At 31.3% G+C, this 21,934-nt stretch overlaps 1 protein-coding gene across 1 annotated transcript; it reads left to right on the top strand.

Moving 5' to 3' along the window:
- Positions 1–1,308: 1,308 nt before the first annotated feature.
- Positions 1,309–21,406, top strand: LOC105337969 (adhesion G protein-coupled receptor L4). The gene is made up of 26 exons (XM_034475865.2): positions 1,309–1,599; positions 1,700–1,779; positions 1,939–2,184; positions 3,587–3,649; positions 3,811–3,954; positions 4,478–4,645; positions 4,854–4,955; positions 5,395–5,489; positions 5,628–5,822; positions 6,238–6,306; positions 7,264–7,384; positions 7,565–7,669; positions 8,484–8,556; positions 8,767–8,881; positions 10,692–10,741; positions 11,326–11,446; positions 12,433–12,533; positions 13,559–13,661; positions 13,979–14,156; positions 15,556–15,628; positions 16,051–16,117; positions 16,221–16,339; positions 16,463–16,589; positions 17,443–17,484; positions 19,754–19,903; positions 20,172–21,406. Exons 2-26 carry the CDS (start codon positions 1,701–1,703, stop codon positions 20,196–20,198), a joined length of 2,733 nt encoding a protein of 910 aa, XP_034331756.2. The 5' UTR covers positions 1,309–1,599; position 1,700; the 3' UTR covers positions 20,199–21,406.
- Positions 21,407–21,934: the final 528 nt, after the last annotated feature.

The raw sequence follows: 21,934 nt of genomic DNA, 5'->3' as shown, positions 1-21,934 counted from the left end.
TTGAATCTACTCGACCGGATGATGCTTCAACACAGACTTAAGTTTTTGCGAAGTAGATTTTTCAAGATGTTCTTGACATATTCTTATGTAAAACAGACTTTACCCCCCACCCCGTTGTGGCCTCACCCTACCCTTGGGGATAATGAATTGAACAAACGTTTAGCTACATTTACCCGAGGTTGCTTCTACCCAAGCTTTTCTGGCAAAATGGTTTTTGAGAAAAAGATTTTTTAACATTTTCTCAAAACTTTCTTATGATCCCCCCATTGTGGCCCAACCATTTGAGCAAATTGAATCTACATTACCTAAAAATGCATCATAGGAAGGAATTTTAATGATAATCTTTATTTACTCCTATGTAAATCTTGACCCCACCCCATTTTGCCCCCCCCCCCAGGGGTCGTGACTTGAACAAATTTGAATCTACATTACCTAAAGGATGCCACCATACAAGTTCAAGCTTTTCTTGCCAAATGGTTTGTGGGATGAAGATTTTTGAAAAATATTTTCAATAATCTTAATTTATCTGCCCTTTGTAATTCATTTTACCAAACTTGAATCTTTTTCACCCAATAATGCTTTGTGCCAAGTTAAAATTGGCCCAGTGGTTCTGGAGAAGAGGTTGAAATTGTGAAACGTTTACACACGAACAGACAAACAGACAGACTCACTTGGGCTTTCAGTATTGCTTTTCGTATCATTGATTTAGAAAACAAATTTGATCATTTAAATAATAAAACAATAATATGCTTTCTTTGGCGATTAATGCGGGATATGAAGGTGGCGACCCTGCAAAAAAATAATAATACATAACCCGCAGGCAGTGTTAGTATTTTGCAATTATCATAGCGTTCATTACCCGCTTAAATCGTCAAAGTAAGCAGTGTATTGTTTATATTTACATCTTTATTAAACAAATTCTTAATTTGATTGTAAAAGTAAAGTAAGTGAAATTAACTAAATACTATTAATGCACATCAGTTAGTTAGCTAAAAGAAACAACATAATCGATTCCTATGATAATTTGAGTCTGGTGTCATCATTATTATTTCACGCAGTACGCAATCTTTCCTGAGTTGCTGATATTTGACCAATGGATAAACGTAACGTATAACTTTTAGTCATCTAAGTTTCTACAGAGGTTTGTTTTACAATTTATTTCCGTGCGAAATATATGGATTCATACTCCATATATGGAAATACAGCATAATAACGTTGCGCAGAAGAACAATGTTATCAGTAAACCATTTGTTGTAAAAACTAAATTCTACATGAATTTTACCAAATACGCCATTTTGTTGCTAATATAAGATGCATCTTAAACTAAAACCCTTATATTGAGCCACTATAACAATTCAAATGGAATACGTCGGTATACATTATATAAACACAATATGTTATGTATGTAAATTGAGAAGTAAAACGAAAGTTCTCTTTTTTTCTCTGCTGGCCACGTCGCTGTAAAACAAACACTAAGTGTTTAAAATTTCACAATAAGTAGATTGTATCTTTCGGTTATTTATCCTGATGGAGGATATAAATCAAGCCAGATTTACTATGTGATATGTTTCATGGATAACTGATAAGGACGGCCATAAGGTGAATATGATTTTTTCTTTTTTCAAGTGTCTTCAGTAAATAATGAAAATATACTCGTTATCTTTAATTTAACAAGAAACAAAATATCCTTTTATTTCAGGATGAATGTGCTTGATAACCTCATCTATCTCGTTGTGACATTAATTGTGGTACAGCGAAAAAACGTATATTCATTTACAAGTATGCCAAATTCTTTTCCTCTTCTCGTTTAATAAATTATGATTAGAATAAAGTTGTGTTAATTAATTCTATTTACTTATTTGTCAGATAACGTGTTATTATTGATCTGATTTTTTTAACATCATGTTTTAGTTTTTGTTTATATGTTTCGCTCTGTAGATTTTACTGTGGTGATTCTCAATACCACCAACATTACAACACACCAAGGAAACACGATAGACCTAAAAGCACAGGTGGTCACCAACGGAGGGCGCAATAAAACCATCGAAGTCCAGTGGCTCCGAAATGAAATGAAGATAGCCAATACTTCGAGACTGAATGAAAAGATACAGAGAATTTTTGAACTGAATGTGACATATGTGTTTAGCACATTAAGAATAAAAAATGTGACTCTCTTTGATACAGGTAAGAATGTTTTCATACCAACACTATGCCACTTAGTAAGCCTGTAACTCAGGACGGGCATTAACATTGGACAGCGTCTAACACTTCCGTTATTTACTGTTTAGGATTTCCGGTTTTATTCTTATCGGGAACCGACGGGCTGTTCAAACTTTATACATGAGTCATGAGTGACTTCCATGTGAATAATGTCTAAGCTTTTCTTATACAAAAAGACACTTATCTACGAGGCGTTTAAGGACTACAGCAGTATATTTTGTATTTGTTATAACAAATTATCAGTTGTTTGCTAAACAAATAACTAATTGTTATTATATAAATAGTGCCTGTTTGGGAGGGTAACAGTTGAAATTGACACCCCGAGAAAATCATTGTCAACCGACGCGAAGCGGAGGTTGACAATGGTTTTCGAGGGGTGTCAATTTCAACTGTTATCCTCCCAAACAGGCACTATTTATTTTGTTATACTGAATGTCTTTTTAAAAAATTTTAAGAAAATTTTACTGCTTTTATATAGGAATAACGTGAATTCTACAGCGAACCGTACGCGCATAATTTTCGCGCATGTAACATTTTTTAATGTTACCCGTTGCCAAGTGCGTTGCTAACGCTGAGGGTAATAGTAAATATTATTAACTGCGTCTTAACCAATCAGATTTCAGTATTTAACATGAGAGTATAACAAAATAAATTATCAACTCGAATACGTTGCTTAAATTATAACTTTAGTAGCTTGTAACAGTATTATTCTAAATGCACACTCATTCAATTTAAAATAAATTGTTTTAATAAATAATCATAAATTATTCAAAAGCAGAGTACCAAGTTCGCTATTCAAAGCTAAAAACGCAAAAAAGCTTTCCATATCCCTAAGACCGATATATACATAAAAGTCCGTGCTCATTAACACTTCAAAACGTTTTGCTGCACAGATTGTACCTGTTTAGAAGAACATTTCATTTTTATGTCTGTTGCGATGTTATCATAAGATTTTTGTGCAGAATCTTAGACAACGAAAAACTTGTGTATACTACATGTTGGTCATGACATTCAGGTCTCAAACTGATGTAGCTGAACGGGATGATTTATATACTAGTACCCGTGTACCTGTGCCAACAATTAAGTCGCATTCAGCTTAAAATCAAAACTGTTAATAAAACTCTAAATAATCTATTATTAAAAAACGAAATGAACACATCTTCTTAGCCGTATAGTTGCAATAATTAGATAATCCTCAATTGTTCGGATTTAATACATGATTGTCTTTTACTAATTAACAATTATTAATTGTCAATGCAAATAGTCTTGGACTCACTGACAACTAAAACTTGTTAATTAGTAAAAGACATTATGAAGCATATCTAGAGACATGTAATTTCCGTGTCTGTCATTGATTAACTTGCAGGGAATTGGACATTTAGGGTAAAAGTAGACAACGTTTCTATAACAAGGACAGCAACAGTTACAGGTAAAATAATTCAAGTTTTACTGAGAAACAATAATTCCAACAGAACTTGCTATTAGATAAAAAAGATATCTTTGATTTTTCATCGTCAAGCTTTAATCAATATATTGATATCCTTTTTATGACAATATACAGGAAATTTAAAATTCATTTGATTTTTTAAGTATTTGCAAAACCCATTCTCAAAGTGCAAAGGGATACACTGCTGATAAAGGAAGGAGATACAATATTTATTGTATGCTATTGGACACAAAACGGACACGAGACATCATTTCCTCTGATTCGCCTAGCGCCTTATACTGTAAATGGTGAGAAAGCTTAAATGACCTTGCCAAGCTTAAAACACATTTATTAAAATTCATTGTTGAAACTTAATATTTCCTATTGGTTTTGTTCAGTATTTTGCTAAAATTTTCCTTTGCTTTTATTTCTTATTACTTGTCTTCACTCATGATACAAATAATAATAATTATGACTTGCATGATAAGGCATTTCCTCGGCTCAAGGTCAAATCTTGAATGATTTACCTTTGTTATAGGAAACATTCTTAGCACGTCAAAATAAAAATTGATATAACATAGACAACTATTTTTCTTACCTAAAAAGGCTTGAATATAAGAAAATAATCTGATTTATACTTGGTTGGCCAGGGTGAAATAATTTAATATTTTTAAGAATAAAAAATGAAAACTACTAACAATTTACATTGAGCACACACTATAAACTTGTAATTTACTTAAATTATGCATCCATTATAGGCAAAGTTTTTTTCTTTTAATATTCATTTGAACATTGTCATTTGCCACTGAACCTACCAATTTAAATTATCAGAACGCAAAACTTGGATAAGTACCTCTTCAAGTGATAATTCGTATGCTGTGTTTATGAAGAAAAATGCATATGCCTCGGACGCGGGTCAATACAGGTGTATCAATAACCAAACCTCAGATGTGTATTCTATTCAGTCAAAACTTGTAGATGTCGACATCTATACAGCAGGTATCAGATTGAATATTATTTTTCTCGTATTCTCCCTTCTTTTTAAATTAGTAATACAAGTGGAAAATTGGTATAAATTTTCAGGTAAACACATAATGTTTGCGATTTCTTCTCACTCTTTTTGTATAACAAAAATCTGACCTAATGTTCTTAGATTCACTTTTCTGTAATAGTAAACTTGCTCTAAACTGGAGTTTTTTCTTACTAGATGACACGATATGTGCGTCAAGTCTTGATGAATACGGACTAAGCTGGTCAAACACATACGGTGGAGAAATTAAATATGGATCGTGCCCCACTGACAAAACAGGTGATTTTATTATTTATTTATTTTATTTTTTTTGGGGGGGGGGGGGGGGGTTGACATTCACTAAACTTTAAAACGCGTCTATGCTTATTAGAGATGTTAGATAGGTTTTAAATTAGTTTTATTTATTTCTTTTTTCCTAAAAGTTTTGCATCTAACCTTTTCTATATAATTATTTTGAACACAACTCTTACGTACTATACATGAATTGACTCTATACAGAGAAAACCTAACAGATTTTATTTTGTAAATATACTTCTAAATCAAAAAAGGTACTTGCAATCGTTAAACTAATAAAAAAATGTTTTACCGTTATAGCCATACAATCTAACGTAAACATTGGCAAGTACCCAAGTTCTTAGATTTGCAATTCTTAAGTTGAATATTTTCAAAGATACGTGTAATATTTTGGAAATTTCTTCTTCTTTTTTCATGTAATCAGGTTATTCATCTCGTTACTGTGATTTGTATGGAATATGGGATTTTACGGACTTGTCCTACTGTGCAGAAAACGACTTTGATTCACTGGAACAGGAGGTTAGGAATAATGAGAGAGAGAGAGAGAGAGAGAGAGAGAGAGAGAGAGAGAGAGAGTTACTTCTTGAATGATAAATCTGATCTTAGAAAAATGTATGCAAGTTATTAATTTTGTACCTATTCATTTGTCGTTCGTAGTTGGATGCGATCTACGCAGAGATGGAAGACGGATTGACAACCCCGACTACAATTAGCAATGCAATAAATTCTACCTTAAGCGGGATTAAAAAAATTTCTGAGAACGGAAGTTCATCCGGAGGTTTGAACAGAACACTCCAAATTTTGAGTAGAATCGTAACATTAGCCAACAAGTCCGATTCCATTAACGAAGAGGTTGTTCAACCCATTATCAAAATCTATGATTCTTTTCTCATTTGTGAATTTAATATCATTCTGTTATATAGTAATTTCATTACAGTTATTATTTTTTTTAAATTCGGCATGGTCTTTGCACCTCTTTATTGAGATTTTCATTAACAATCTAATTGATGGATGTTTATTGTAAACAGCAATACTTAAATGCCAGTTAATAAATACATGTATGAGTTTCAAAAAAAAAAAAAAGATTCCAAATGTCAAGGAAATGACGCTGCCAGGATTTTAATCATATGTACTTTACATGTAATAGGCTTCTCTAGACTTAATTTTGTGGGAGTTACCTTTCGTCGAAGTAGTATTTTTTCATAAATAATGCACATGCGATGTATCAACTACACTTTAGTATGTATAATTTTTTTTTATTTTTAAGTCGTTTTTTGGATCAGTTGACAACATTTTATCAACAAGAAACAATGATGCATGGATGACATTATCAACGGTAAGTAATTAATACTGTGTCAGATAATTATGCCAGTGCAGAGGTAACATTTTTGCACCCGCTTATAATGCAGCGTCATAAAAATTGATATATCAAATAATAGACCATTGTCTACAGAGTATAAACCCGCTTTGTTTTGTTTTTTTGTGGCTCACCTGACAGTTGAGATAATTACTTTTTAAAAAATATTGTCCTATAGGAAACAATAATACCCATAGGAGAAATAACTTTTCTACATTAAAGATTGAAAATTTTCAAAAACATCCGATTGGAATTAAATTCTCCATGGAAAAACAAAATTCCTAAAGGAATTTGAATCAAGCAGCTAGTTTTCCAGCACGAAATTAAGATTTCCTATCGGATTTTAAATCCTATCGGAGTTTTGTTCAAATCCTATCGGCAGTTAAATTCCTATGGTGATTTCTTTTAATCCGGTAGGACATTCCAAATATCCTATAAGGAATTTGTTTTTCCTATGGGAAAAATTCTTTTCCTGTCGAAATTTATTCTTTAAAGGTTAATATCTCACCTGGCAGGAGAGATACGATAATAACAAAGGTGATGAAAAACTCGCATTGGTTTATCATAAGGCATATTTTGAATTTTTCGACACATGCAGCTAAGCCGGGTGCAAAAATGTCACCTTGGCACTGACATAATCATCCAGCACAGTACTAGTTGCATCAACGAACGAACCATACATACATAAATGCAATGCATGCATACATACATACATACATACATACATACATACATACATACATACATACATACATACATACATACATACATACTATTATTTCACTAATTTTTATATAACAGTCGGAAGATATCAGTTTAAATGAGGAAACCTCTCCTTTTTGTGCTTGTAAATTAAGCATTGTCTTTAACAAATTCTAAAAACAATTTTTCATCTAAAAAAAATCGAAAGAAAAATATAAAATTTATACTTTGCAGAAACCAAATGTGTCAGATGCAGGGACAGTTATGGAGTTAGTGGAGAGATTCAGTGTCTATGCAAAACAAAAGGCAAAACAATCAACAAGACAGGGGAATACATTTATTGGAGAAAACTTCTGTGGGTGTTTTTTGTTTAAAGTGTCTATATTAAAATGATAAATATTTTCTAATCTAAATAATAATTATAATTAATTTAGAGCGGTTAAAAGTTCAGCCTAAAAAAACAACAACAAAAAAGCAATATAAAATATGATTTGTTTATAAAAATGTTATAAAAAGAGTTGTTTTCCCTCCATAGATTTGGACTATGCTGTTTTGAATTCAACCAATAGCATTACGTTTCCAGTTATCAAGTCTGGCACATCTTACCTTTCTTTACCGGGTCAAAGATTAAATGTGTCAGGTATGTTATGTTGCAGGAGCTTATTTGTGTCCGATATATTATGTTTTGAGAGATTAAATGTGTCAGTTATGTAATGTTATAGAAGTTTAAATGTGTCAGGTATGTTATGTTGTAGGAGATTGAATGAGTCAGGTATACATGTATTATGTTGCAAGAGTTTAAATGTGTCAGTTACCATTATGTTATGTTGTATGAGTATAAATGTGTCAGGTATGTTATGTTGTGGGGGTTTAAATATGTCAGGTATGTTATGTTGTGGGGGTTTAAATATGTCAGGTATGTTATGTTATTAGAGAATAAATGTGTCAGGTATGTTATGTTGTGAGATATTAAAAATGTCAGTTTTGTATGTTGTTGGAGATTAAGTCAGGTATATTATGTTGTAGGAGATTAAATGTGTCAGGTATGTTATGTTAAAAGAATTTAAATGTGTCAGTTATGTTATGTTGTATGAGTTTAAATGTGTCAGGTATGTTATGTTATAGGAGTTAAAATATGTCAAGTAAGGTATGTTGTGGCTGACATGATTTAGAGCATGTTTTCGTGTTATTCAGTACACTAAAATTTGAGTTTTATTGTAAACATCTAGTTTCCTTCTATCTGCCAATTGAAAACCCCAAGTTACGTCGGTCATTTGATAATCACACTTGAGTTTTAGAACATCCGTACGTCTTAGTGTTTTTGTTCCTTGAAAAGCTGCATATAAATGAGCAGTTCTATATCCGATATGAATAAAATATCTTAATGATTTTACAAATTATATACAAATAATCGCAGCACTGAAACATCTTTGAGATTTACATTTTCATTTCAGAAAATTTTTACACTGCAGTGATTTATAAAACAATTGGAGACATTCTTTCTACAAATATCACTAACTCATCTACGTAAGTTACTCGTACTAATTATATGATTATATAAATAACGATTTTCCATGTTTCTTGAGTTAATATTTCATATTGTACATAACAAATATTTCATGAAAAATAGTCAATTTTTATGAAACGTATTAACAGTTAAAAGCTTAAGAAAATAAATATTTTTTTGTAGAATATTATATGTTATGAACTTGTGTTCAAATCAAGGTTGTTTTATAGAAATCCGGGGAACAAAAAAATGTCGGTAGGCACACCAGTTCTTTCCTTAAAATTGGACACCGCTCCGGATACGCTGTCTCCACCACTTAACCTACACTTTACTACGATAAACAAGGTCAGTAATACTACAGGCTCTGAGAACTATAGAAAGTGCCATTTTAACTGATAATTTCTAATATGTATTGACATTGTACTGTTTTTGCTGAGAATTGGTGATATTTTGTGATAATTTTACAGTTGTTACTGATAATTGCTGTCGGTTCTGATATTTACTGATGTTTTTGCGGTGAATGTTGGTAATTATTGAGATTTACTGAGATTTACTGATGGTACTGAACATTTCTAATAATTACTGATAATATTATTTAAGCCCAAAGAATTGCCTTTTATCTAAAAGAAAACATATTATTCAGAAATATTGCAATTTATTTTCAAGTGTTTATTCGATAAATTCAGACTCCACCAGGATATTTAAATTCTAAATGCATAAGAAATTATCAGTAAAAATGGCACTTTCTGTACTTTTTAGAACCAGTAGTGTAAGGAACATGGACATAAAATTATGCTTTCAAACTTTATTTTTCGTCAGAGATATTCAAGATACTAGAACCACTGAAAACAAGATGGTTGCTGTTTTGTTACATTTTAAAATCAAAGAAAACAGCTTTACGTTAATTGACTTCATAAGTCAATCACGTGATCAATTGCAATTGGTATTCCTCAATCGTCGTACGTCGTGCGTTAATAATATTACATTTCTAACTTCTTGAAAACTACAAGGCCAATAGTTATCATGCTTTCTTTTATGTCTCTCTAGAAAAAGAGGAATCAAATATAATAGAATTTATTTCCTACCTCTTCCGGGGCCTCTTGTGCGGCTCAAATACGCAAAAAATGTCAAATGTTCAAAAATATCTTTGAACTCTACCTCTAGACATAAGAAAAAGCGTTGTTATAAAGTCCATTAACCTCTTAAAATGAATTTTGATATTCCCTGCCTCTGGTTCGGGGGATAAGGCCCTAGGGCGAGGCAGAAATGACTATAAAGTGCAAAAAGTTAAACCTTGAAAATATTCTCATTAACTTCAGTCTATATTTCATGAAGACTAAATGCATAATCACGATGTCCATGAAGGTTTCTAATTAAATTGCAAAAAACATAACTTTTATGTCAGGGGGTTCAGGCCCAAAGGTATGGCCAGCATAATCGTATAATAAATATGTATGAAATCTTAGGAAAAATCTTCATATCTTTCGCATGTACTTTGGAGATCGCTAAATGCATGAATTTGAAGTCCATTTAGGCCTCTACTTAAAATATATCATTAATAACCTTTGGGTTAGGGGTTCAGACCCCTTGGTAAGGTCAATATTGCCATGTAATGAAAAGTAGGAACTTTTAAAAAAAAATATCTTCATCTCTTCTTCCATATATATTTAAAGAAAGCTAAATACACTTGTACATGATTACATAATGTCCATGAAGCTCTCTACTAAAATTTAGAAATATTCAAGCCATATAATATGGCCAATAAGACCCTATGGTTAATAATTCATTAAATCTTCAAAAAATATTTTCCTATTTCAAGAAAACTTAATGCATCGGTTATGGTGTCAATGAATCCGTCTAATATTAAAATTGTAAAATCACTCATTGCTCAGGGGTTCAGGCCCTGAGATTGATGAAATATTTATAAATTGTCTCCTTTGGTCCCATATATTTGTTTGAGAAAAAGTAAATGCATGATTATCACAATTTTTACAACATTATTTAGTACACATGTACGATTTATTGATCATTTGCATTAAAGTCTATCTGAAAATAAAAATTTTATCACATAGTTTTTTTTAGGTACACATGTATATTTTATTTAAAGTTTAAATAATTATCTAAAAATCATTTGATTTTATATTTTTTTATACAGACTGGTGACTTATCTTCCGCAATTTGTGTCTACTGGGATTTTGCAGCTAGGTAAAATTAGAAAACTAATTTGTTGCCGAAAGTTTAAACCAGTTTAAAGTATCTCTCATAATTTGGCATAGTGTATAAATTCATTAATAAATGCTGGGAGATTTTTTACCCCCGAGCGTATGCGATACACGATCACAAATTCGACCATGAGATATTTTTTTATGACATATTTTACCCTTTTTTATGTGTTAATCCATATTTAGTATGCATTTTTATGCAAGATATTTATTTTAAATAGCGCATTAGTACTTGTACGTAAAAATCAAATATAACATCATCACAGGCAGTTTTATATAAAAAAAATTGTTGCCTTTGCGAATATTGAGCATAATGACATGATTCATTTGGTATCACATTATTTCAAAGTCTAAAATACTAATTAAGTAACTAAGTTAATGAAACTTATTTTGTCAGTACTCCTGTTTTTGAGATCTAACTATAGTTTTGATTGAAATTATTACTTCTCGCACCATTTGATCACAAAATCAAGTCGTCGCTGTATAAGTTGGTTTAAAAAAAAGTGCCTCATAGTTGTAATGCTTTTATAAAGTTATGTTTTAATGTCTGATTTTGTGCTTATGTAGAAGCGGTCGGGGTGCTTGGAAGACAGACGGGTGTACACGTGTATCATTGTCAACCAATGAAATTGTTTGCCAGTGCAATCATCTGACCAATTTTGCAGTATTAATGAGTTTAGACTCGACGGTAAATTGTTTATAAACAAGCATTCTGAGAATATTGCACAAACAATACACATCCCCTACCGGTTTGTATTATTCTATGAAAGCCTTGAAGCATACATCTATTTCAAAACTATTATAAACGAGATGTTATGCTTTAATCAGAGATAAAAGAACAGAGGAAATTCAAACTACATAGTTGATATAGAAATTAAATAAAACAGGGGTAAAATAATACTTTTTAATTTTATCTCCTGTAATTTCGCCAAGTCCATTAAGTATTTGCTAGTAGAAATTTGTGAAAAATGCACTGTTATGCAGAATTCAGAATATCATTTCTTACCGTGTACTGTTCCCCGAATCAACAGACCAACCGATAACGAACCCGATTGTAATAATACAAAAACCCTGTCGATTAAATTTACAACACCCTGCTTGGAACTATTTTACAGACCTTATTTCTTTGTTTGAATCAATAAAAGGAATGGTACAAGTAATGCACAATATTATTATTACTGAATACATACTTTCCTCGTTTCTTCAATACACACCGAACCCGATAACGAACTCAAACATTATAAAATTGGAATAGAAAGAATTAATTTTCTCGCAAATATGTCAACAAGACGCTACAAAAGTGTAAACTTGATTTGTAGTTTGACATTTTGAAGCTGTTGAGCAAATTTCATATTATTCCTCTTACGCATAAGGAATAAAAGTATGGAAAACTGAAGTGGTACGGACTGACGGACAGACATACGGACGGACGGACAGACGGACGCAGAGGAAAGCTATAGTACCCTCCTGCGAAACCAGTAAGGGACTCATAAATTAGCTTAAACCCTTCACAAAAAAGTACTAACCTCTGTGTTGTACAAAGTGTTCGAATGCAGCATGAATATGAGAATTTATCTGTACTACATAACAATACTTGTCAACAAATTTACCATTTTAGGTACTGTTGCACTATACATGTAGATATGTAGTTGCCACATAATATTTTCTTTACAGATAACAAACGCGTACGTTATTTCTACAATATCTACGATTGGAAGTGCGATTTCAATTTTCTTTGCCATTTTGACGATTGTGATGCATATTATCCTTTGGAGGTAAATTCACTTACGATGTGTCAAATAATGGTGCTTTAAAGTTTATTTTTTGTTTTGGTTATAAGATATACCCAAACAAACAATTATTAAAACATAATCATCATCTGGACTTTCTTTTCTATCATACTACGATTATTTTTAAAATTCGTTTTAATACTAATTGTATAGGCATGTTAGCCTTTTCATAAGACTTGGTGCTTAATATTGATAAAAAATAAAAGTGACCAGATGTTCCACCAAAAAGAGATGGTAAAAAAGTTTGAATGTATGAACCTTAAGAATATTTTTCTGATTAAAATAATAACTATATTTAATACAAGACATATTAAATAAAGCATGTTAACATATAATTCATTTGATGTTTCCTAGTTCCCTAAATATATATTTTATCATGGGTTTATATTAAACCCTAAACTAACGTCGTTTATTGAATATTTACATTCCCCATAAATTTTGCATGTAAAGCTACTGCAGATATAGTACCATAACACAGACAGAGTACAAAAAGGTAAAAACACGAGTTTTAATTGTGACGTCACAAACGTTGAACGCTGATAAATACAACGTCACAAGCGAAAATCAAAGGCGAGTTCAACAGAGCGAGCGCTTGCGAGCGCTCGCCAAAATTTGTGTTGCGGGTATAGGGAATTTTGGCGAGCGCTCGCGAGCGCTCGCTCTGTTGAACAGGCCTCACGCTTGTGGCTGTTACTGTGGCTCTTCCATTAATTTGAACTTACCCATAGGATAATACAGTAATTTGAGGTATAATTCGCATTTGCGTCCAAGGCAAGAAGGTAAAAAAATGTAAATATAAGCATTAAATCCTTATTTTTTGAAAGATATAGTCTCATAACTGCAACGGTGTGTGCAAACAAATTTTCATAACGCGCTAACGCGCGTTATTCAATTCGTATGCTCACACCGTTGCAGTTATGAGGCTATATCTTTCAAAAAATAAGGATTCAATACTTAAACACGAATTAGCAAACACGGTTATAATAGTTTATCATATTGCATATTTTCAGTTACGTCAAGAGTGACGTCACAGTCCTGCTGATGAATCTCTGTGCTGCTTTGGCAATTTCCTACACTGTTTTTGTGACAGGAACGGATTCGACAGACAATGAGGTTTGTCTTCAAAGAAATAAACACACTACAATGCGACTTTCTTAAAATGAATATTGTTTTTCAAAAGGGAATTAAAATGCGCAAAATATAAGTACCGTATACTAGTAACATTTATGTTTATAGAATAGGTAGGAATATGACTTATTATATCAATGTTTTGAAAGGAATAATTATCCATTACATGTTATCCTGAGCAAATAGCACATTTTTTAATCAAAAGAAACCAAGTTCAACGCAGAGGTTTGGCACAGCGCAGATAATCTAATAATTATTCATGCCGTGTTTACTACGTTGCTAGTTATTCTGTATAACCCCAGATCTTGTGTACAGCCGTTACCTTCCTGCTACATTTTATGCTGCTGGTCATGTTCTCTATGATGCAATGTATTGGTATACATTACTTGCGAAACATTGTACTGGCTTCCATCTGGATAAAATTGGCCGACCAATTTTCCCGTAGATCATCGTTGCCTTGGTATCTTCTTTTTGGATGGGGTAAGGATTTACAATAAGTGGATTATGTGTTAAGGACGTTGTTTACTCAGGGTTTGAGTTCTCACATTCGGATTGTTATAAAGTTCAATGTCTTGAGTAAAATTTGTTCTAAACACTAAAAAATATTTATGAAATGAATTATTATTGAAAAACCATTCGATATTTTTTACTATGTTATGGAATTAGGCTCAAACAAAGTTGGACTTTAAGCAAAACAGAGGAAATTCGGACAAAATTTTTCAGATTCTGTTCTTCACCGAAATATTTTTGGTAGTACTGTAATATTCAAAGTTAAGATTTTATTTGTTAGTTAACATAATTTTGCATATTTTCTGATGGTATTATCTCACTTTTTCGTTTAGATATTCGAATGGCACTCAGTACAACAATATTGAAAAATGCTTAAAAACAATAAAAGACACCACATCTCAAAATTTTTATCATTGCCCTCATATAACGTTTATGCCTGCAGGGTAAGGTCAATATCCCTAATTTAATGCTATAAATTTTTTCAGTATTATCATCATTCAGTTGTTTTGTACAATTGAATCAAAAAGGGTAGGAATTTAAAAACTGATAGAGGAAATTCGGACTGGAATATTTATAAAAATTGTGAATAAAAACTTAATGTTTTGTGTCTGTTTAGTGTCGCTGCTATTCATAAACTGTATTCAATTTTTAAAAGAGTTAAGCAATTATTTTTTACACAATTAAGAAAATATCAAACACGGTGTAAACATTTTAGGGACTTTTCTTAAATTTTCAAGAAATATTCAATGGCCATTATCTCAAAATATAGGTCATTGACCTACTTTTTTGAAAGTGAAAAATAGTACTACCATGATAGGTCTTTTACACCCAATAGATTGTTTTTCATTATCATCAGTGGAATATTTTTTCATTCTTAGTAAACATATACCTTAATGACCTGACAATGTTACACAAGCTTAGAAGTATCTTGTATGTAAACAGTTAACGAAAGATGTTTTTTAATTTTTTTTTTTACCAAAGTTATATGATATAACTTAACTTGGGAGCAATTTACGCTTCATAAATCGGGAAGCGGCATGAAAAAAGTGTATACTATTCCAAGTTATGTTATACTCGTATAACAGAATAGTCCTTTAATTCGGTAGTAAAGAAATGAAATAAGAAAATATGGCCCATTATTTTATTGAAACCAATTTATACGTCAAGAGGATGAATACGTTTTTTTACGCGCGTTGCATTGTGAGGTAGGCAATTTATGTCATACGACACATATGAATTAGTTTAGCCAGTCAAATGAGGGCTAATAACTGGAATGTATGTATTATATATGATTGTACTTATGGATATAACATGGAAAATTAATCTTTTTCAAAGTCTAGGCATTAATTTATTTTCTTATTACGTACAGGAATACCACTGGCCATATCTTTGTCAACTGTAGGACTTTTCTATAGTAAAGGGACTTACGTTTTACCAAACATGTAAGGATATAAGCATCATTTATATGATAAATAAAAACATTAACTCCAAACGTTTTCAATAAGATTGATTTAACTCTGAAATAGATAATGTATTTCATCACGTTTTAAATTCTTGGTATCATGTGTTTAATTCCTGTTTACACAACAAAAGACAAAAAAACCTGTTTATATCGCTTATTATTCAACAGAATATATTCAAAATAGGTTCTTGAGCACAAGAAATTTAAAGATAGTGCCTTTAAATATTAGAAATTGGGCGATATTATTAACTATTTCATGCCTTATCTCGACAACACTCTTTTAATCATATAACTGAGGAGCAGTATTAATATATCGTTTTGCCTTTTAATGATGTGTACTTTGTTAAATTGTTGTGAAACAGAATCTAGTGTGTGATTCAATTTTTTTATTTTGATATACAGATGCTGGTTATCAACCGAGAGTGGCTCTTTGTACTTTTTCATTGTTCCTGCGTACCTTATTGTACTCGTAAGACCTTGCATAAAAATACGTTGAATTTCACGTTGAATTTCACTTCATAGAATACCCTGCCTAAAAGGAAAAAAACCTATTTAACTTCATGACTTTTCAGATTAACATCATCATTCTGATAGCACTGATTAAAGTATCTGTCGCTCGTTTAAAACCCTTTCAAAGTCTGCGCAAACAAACGGAGGGCAACGGTGATTCTGATAATGCTGCCAAAGCAAGGTAAGTTAAATCCTTCTGTATCAATAGACATGGGACATTCTTGTTAATGTTTTAAGTCTAAACCAAACATTACTTTCGAAATAAAATTGCCAAAATATGTATTTGTCTCTCATTTTTTTCCAGACAAGCATTAAAGAATTTTGGGGTCCTTGTTCCAGTTCTCGGATTTACGTGGCTATTTGGTATACTTTCAATAAACAAGGATACAGAAGTTTTCCAGTATCTTTTCACCATTAGTAGCTCCCTCCAGGTAAATGTTGGCTAACTTTACAATTTGTATAAGTATTCCTCGAATTTAACATATTCTTACAGACAAGTCAGCACGCCCACTCTATGTTCCCCGAATCAACACAAAGCCAAATTGAATATTTTCCACAGATGACTCGGCATGCTTTTCTTTTAATCGATTTTCTTATTACAAATATAGATGTACTTCACACATTTGTATATCAATTTTAGAATTAGATGGACACACATTTCCAACTTATCAAAAATATCATTACTCAAGTGAATAGATTATCAAAATATCATTAAAATGTCTTCAAGTTATATATCTTAAACGACTTTGTATAATTTTATTATGGGCAATAGCACACATTTTGAATTTTATTTTTGGTTTTAAAAAGCTAGGTAACATTTTGTAACATAAAATCGAGATTTCATAAATAAAGGTTTCATCGGTCTAGCACTTATATTATTTCTTGCTTATAATATTGTAACTTGCTTCTGTCACTTTGATAATCTTATATAAGATTTGTGGTTTCATTCCTTATACGAAAAAAATATGGTAAAAAAAATGGATTTTTGTTATATAACTAGTTTGTATAAATAAGCAATTCTAATTTTACGGTAAATAAGCAACGCTATATGCATATAACATTGCTACTTTAATGTTACGTTTTCTTCAGTGTCAAAGAATTGACAGAAAATGGAACTAATTTTTACATCTATGAACCATGCAGTTAATTTTTTGTTACTCTAAATTGCACACACTCCTTGCATGGAAATAAATGTCTGTTAAGGAATTAATTAATTAAGTACATGACATTTTTTCTAAAATTTTGAACTTTCTCATGTTGATTCTATACTGTTTAAATTTTCAGGGACTTTTTATTTTTCTTGTCCATGTACCACTGAACAAGAAAGTAAGTGATACCGTATTTGCTGTACCTTACATGTATAACTTGAATTTCTTTAACGCAAATACTTTTTATTAGCTCACCTGAGCTGAAAGCTCAAGTGAGCTATTCTGATCACATTTTGTCCGTCGTCCGTCTGTCTGTCTGTCTGTCCGTCAGTAAACTTTTTTAATTTTGAACTTCTTCACTAAAACCGCTTATCCAATTTCAACCAAATTTGGCACAAAGCATCCTTATGGGAGGGCAAATATAAATTGCAGAAATAAAAGTCCGATCTGTATTCAAAGCGGAGAAAAGCTTGAAACTGTAAAAAAGGGGGTGCATTTTTAAAAATCTTCTTCTCTAGAACTACTGATTCCAATTCAACGTAGTTTAGCATAAATCATCCTTATGGGAAGGAAGATATAAAATGCAAAATTAAGAGCGAATTCTGTTTTAAATCTGAGTTATTACGAAAATAATAATAAAGGAAAGGCATGTTTCAATCAGTCTAATAGCTTCGGGTTCGGCATCCGGTAAAATGGGTAGGCAAGAATTGGCCTGGGCAAATCAAAAGATTGGCAGTTATTAATCTGCCATCTACAGTTAACTGTTTACCTGCGCAAATTAAGCAATATCTGATATATCAAAAAGGTACTGATATAAAATTCATTCTATCGGTAATTCGGCATTATCTTTTGCGTAATGGTAGATTAATGCAATAGGTTTTGTTGAGATGCTCGGCATTTTCTCACGTTTATTCAGTTTAAATAGAGTTTGATATCGCTGACGGAAATATGTAGGTATATACATGTATATATATGATTCATTTCGAAAAAAAAAATTGTGTTCTTTATTTGTTATAGTGCATGTTTCTTCTGTTTAATTGTTTACAATTTCTATTTACTAACCATATTTGAGTGTTAAGCTTCGAATTATAAGCAAGATACAGAGATATTTGCTCACAATTTTATGCTTGTACACATATCTTAAAAACTAAAGATTAAAAAAGTAAAAGAATTGTCAATATTTATTTAAAAAATGTTCAAAGTCTGTTCTTCAAGAAACCAACTTTAACAACTTATTGTATTGTAAACTTAACCATTTTTCTTCATTATTAAGTACTCCTACTGTACTTGTGATCCTTGACTGTGTTTGTGTACATTTGTATAAACTGATTTTGAACCTCAAATACCAGTGAACTGGTCTTGAGTGAATAAAAGAATATAAAATCTTAGGCCATTCTTTTTTTCCATTTTAAATGCTGAATAGGAAGTACCAAGTTAAAAATCTTAAGCCGAATGTAATAAACTCATGTGAACAAAATATGACTCAAACCTAGGCGAACTGTGAGCTCTGTATCTTGCTTATAATTCTACGATTGACGCTGAAATTTTGGTTGAACATTAGAAATTCTATATGAATTAGAGTATGTTAAATACTTGTACAAACAAAATAAAAGAATGATATTTTGTATATACCTACTCTCTGGGGCCCCCTCTTTATACAATAAATAATGTGAAATCTACATCAATTTTGATAGTTTTTCAGACACCAGTAAATAAAAACGACATCTTTTAAACAGTTTCCATAGTTCTTACACATTTCTGTTGCGGGGATAAAGTAATTATCGCTATTCCTAAGAAAATATCACAGCGGAAAATTATCCTGGTTTGTACGCAAAGTAAATAACAAGCATTTAATTATAATGGAGAAGACAAATAAATTTGTGAATGTTTTAATTTGAGGAATTGAGCACATTGAGGTACAATTTTCTTCTCCACATCTATACATGTAGGATTTTTTAAAATAAAAAATCAATAACTATTATATTTTTTATTAATTACAATAGCTAGTAAGTAGTTGTTGAAAAAAATGTACCTATATGCTCTCATATATTTGATCGCTTTACAAAGTGTGTGTGTGTGGGGGGGGGGGGGGGAGGCAGAACGAAAATATAGGGAATTGGAAGTTAACAACTTAACAGTGTACCCCTACCAAATGTTTAGTTTTATATCTTGCGTAGGATGTTCTTATTCTGGTAAAAAAAAATTGTATTTCATGAAGGTACAATGTCAAAGATTACGTGTATGCAAAAATAAGTGTAACATTCGAATACTTCACAATATTTATTTTTTGTTATTCTACCGGGGGACCATATGGCACAATATCTTTTGAACGTCCATTGTTGCTCAGGTGATCGTTGTGGCCCCATGGGCCTCTTGTTTCTGTTTTCTGCATAACTCAATGCAGCCATCTTTCTGTTTAGAAGACTCAAATTTCCATTTTTTTTCAGTGGAAAGACGCGTTTGCAAAGAAATACAGGAAAATTGATAAGAGTAAAAACACCCGCCAAACAGGATCTGAATCAGCAGCATCGTCACACCAAGTTACAAGTAACAATACAGCTAAATCAAGCCTTGGGTCAAACCATGAACTCACAGAGGTAAAAGAAGCATTGAGTTGTCTTATTCTTTTCATTAAAAATATACATTTATGTTTACTAAAATATAGCATTTGAGTGTTATTAAACATTTACTCATATTATGAATGTATCGATTCAGAATTAGACTAACAGAAGGTCAATTCTTATTTTTCCGAAAAAAAATATTATAGGGTTTCTATCACTTATCAATAAAATAAAATAAACAACCATGAGACTTTTTAGCATATTAAAGTATTTAAGTTTTAAAATTCTTTTCTATTCTTCATAGGTTGCCAAAACTACGAAAGAGAATTGAAGGTGGATAATTGTTTTAAAAGAATTACATGTAGATAAAACAATAAATGTATAAAGTACATTGCACTGGACTCGCTGCTTCTTTCAGTATGTGTGATGTATCATAATTATCTCTTGTATGTATGAAAGGTCAAAAGATACTATGCTAAATAAATATGCGTCTTGAATGTACGTAAAAATGTTGATGTTTCCCAAATGCTGGGGACCCCCCCCCCCCCAAAAAAAAAAAATATAATGGATTTTTCAGTATATTTGCATACAGAACAAGTGTAATAAGAATAAAGTAAGAATGTACTTGTAGCTGATTTATATTTATAAAATCAATCTGCTGAGTGAAGAAATGTAGGTCAATTACATACATATACATGATGTTTTTGTTTTGAATTCTTACTCTCCTCTTATTTACTTAAGATGCATAATCTATTTTGGAATTTAACAAGCAATAAAATAAACTGTAGTTGCGAAATTAAAAAAAGGTAAGGAAATAGAACGTTTTACAGTAATAAGAATAAGGACACGTAATATAGTGACATACATATTAATTAAAAGGAATAATATATACCATTTTCTTCCATTATCTGTTTTCTGGACGACGTTTAATTGTTAAATCATTTAAATTATGTTTTGTTGTTTTCTATTCACATTTTAACAACTTTACGTTTTGAAAACATTTAGCCAGTGAATACACGGTATACCCTAAACGCGATAACCTTTCATCTATTACAATCTCATAGTGTCCAACTCAGTCTTTAAATATATTAAGCACGGTAGTGTGAGTATATATACTAGTATTTATACAGTGTATAAATTATGTTTACTTTTGGATAGGTATTTGTAAATGTATTTATTGGTAAACGTGATAAAATCATGCCAAGATCGATTCTAAAAGTCATACTTCTTTATACATTGTTTTATGATATTATTTACCTTTGTCTCTCTTCTGATTGTTGTTTTTCTGCTTAGTGTCATTGTTTAAACTCATTGCGTTTTCGAATATGTATGTTAATGATGTTAATGATTTGATTTAATTATGTCTGTGCCATGTTAAGTTGAACGCAATCGACTTAATTTACAAATATTTTTTTATTACATATAAATATTTTACTTAATGGAATTTTTAATCAAAATGCAGAGTATATTGTAATTTGTGTAATGATGTTGTTGCCTGTTTTGTACAATGATGCTTTGAATAAAGTATACGTATTGGAACATATTTTCTTTGATTTTTAACTCACCTGAGCTAAAAGTTCAAGTGAGCTATTCTGACCACATTTTGTCTGTCGTCCGTCTGTCTGTCCGTCCGTCTGTAAACTTTTCACATTTTCACTATCTTCTCACAAACACTGAGCGATTTCAACCAAATTTGGCACAAAGCATCCATAGGCAAAGGGAATTCAATGTTGTGAAAATTAAGAACCCTTTTACAAGGAAAGATAATTCAAAATTATTGAAATTTTTTGAGAAATATTCAAAAATTATTTTTTTAAGAACCAGTATCTGGTTCTTTTATTCTCATTTGAAAATGAAAATATGTCTTTTCTTCTTGTCATTTTTGTCGGGATCTTTGAAAAATACAATGTATTTGTTTAACCTTGACATATAAATATGATTTACGCTTTAAAATCATCTTTTAGAGGTATAAAAGGATATTTAGGTTATGACCATATAGAAATTCAATGCTCCAAACCCTTCGTAAATAGAAATTGGCCAAATGTCTTGAAAACCGCCGAGATCCCC

This window comes from Magallana gigas, chromosome 9 (assembly GCF_963853765.1).
Source record: "Magallana gigas chromosome 9, xbMagGiga1.1, whole genome shotgun sequence".
Lineage (NCBI taxonomy): Eukaryota > Metazoa > Mollusca > Bivalvia > Ostreida > Ostreidae > Magallana > Magallana gigas.
The sequence above is the reverse complement of the archived record's forward strand: the minus strand, read 5'-3'. Positions and strand labels throughout refer to the sequence as shown.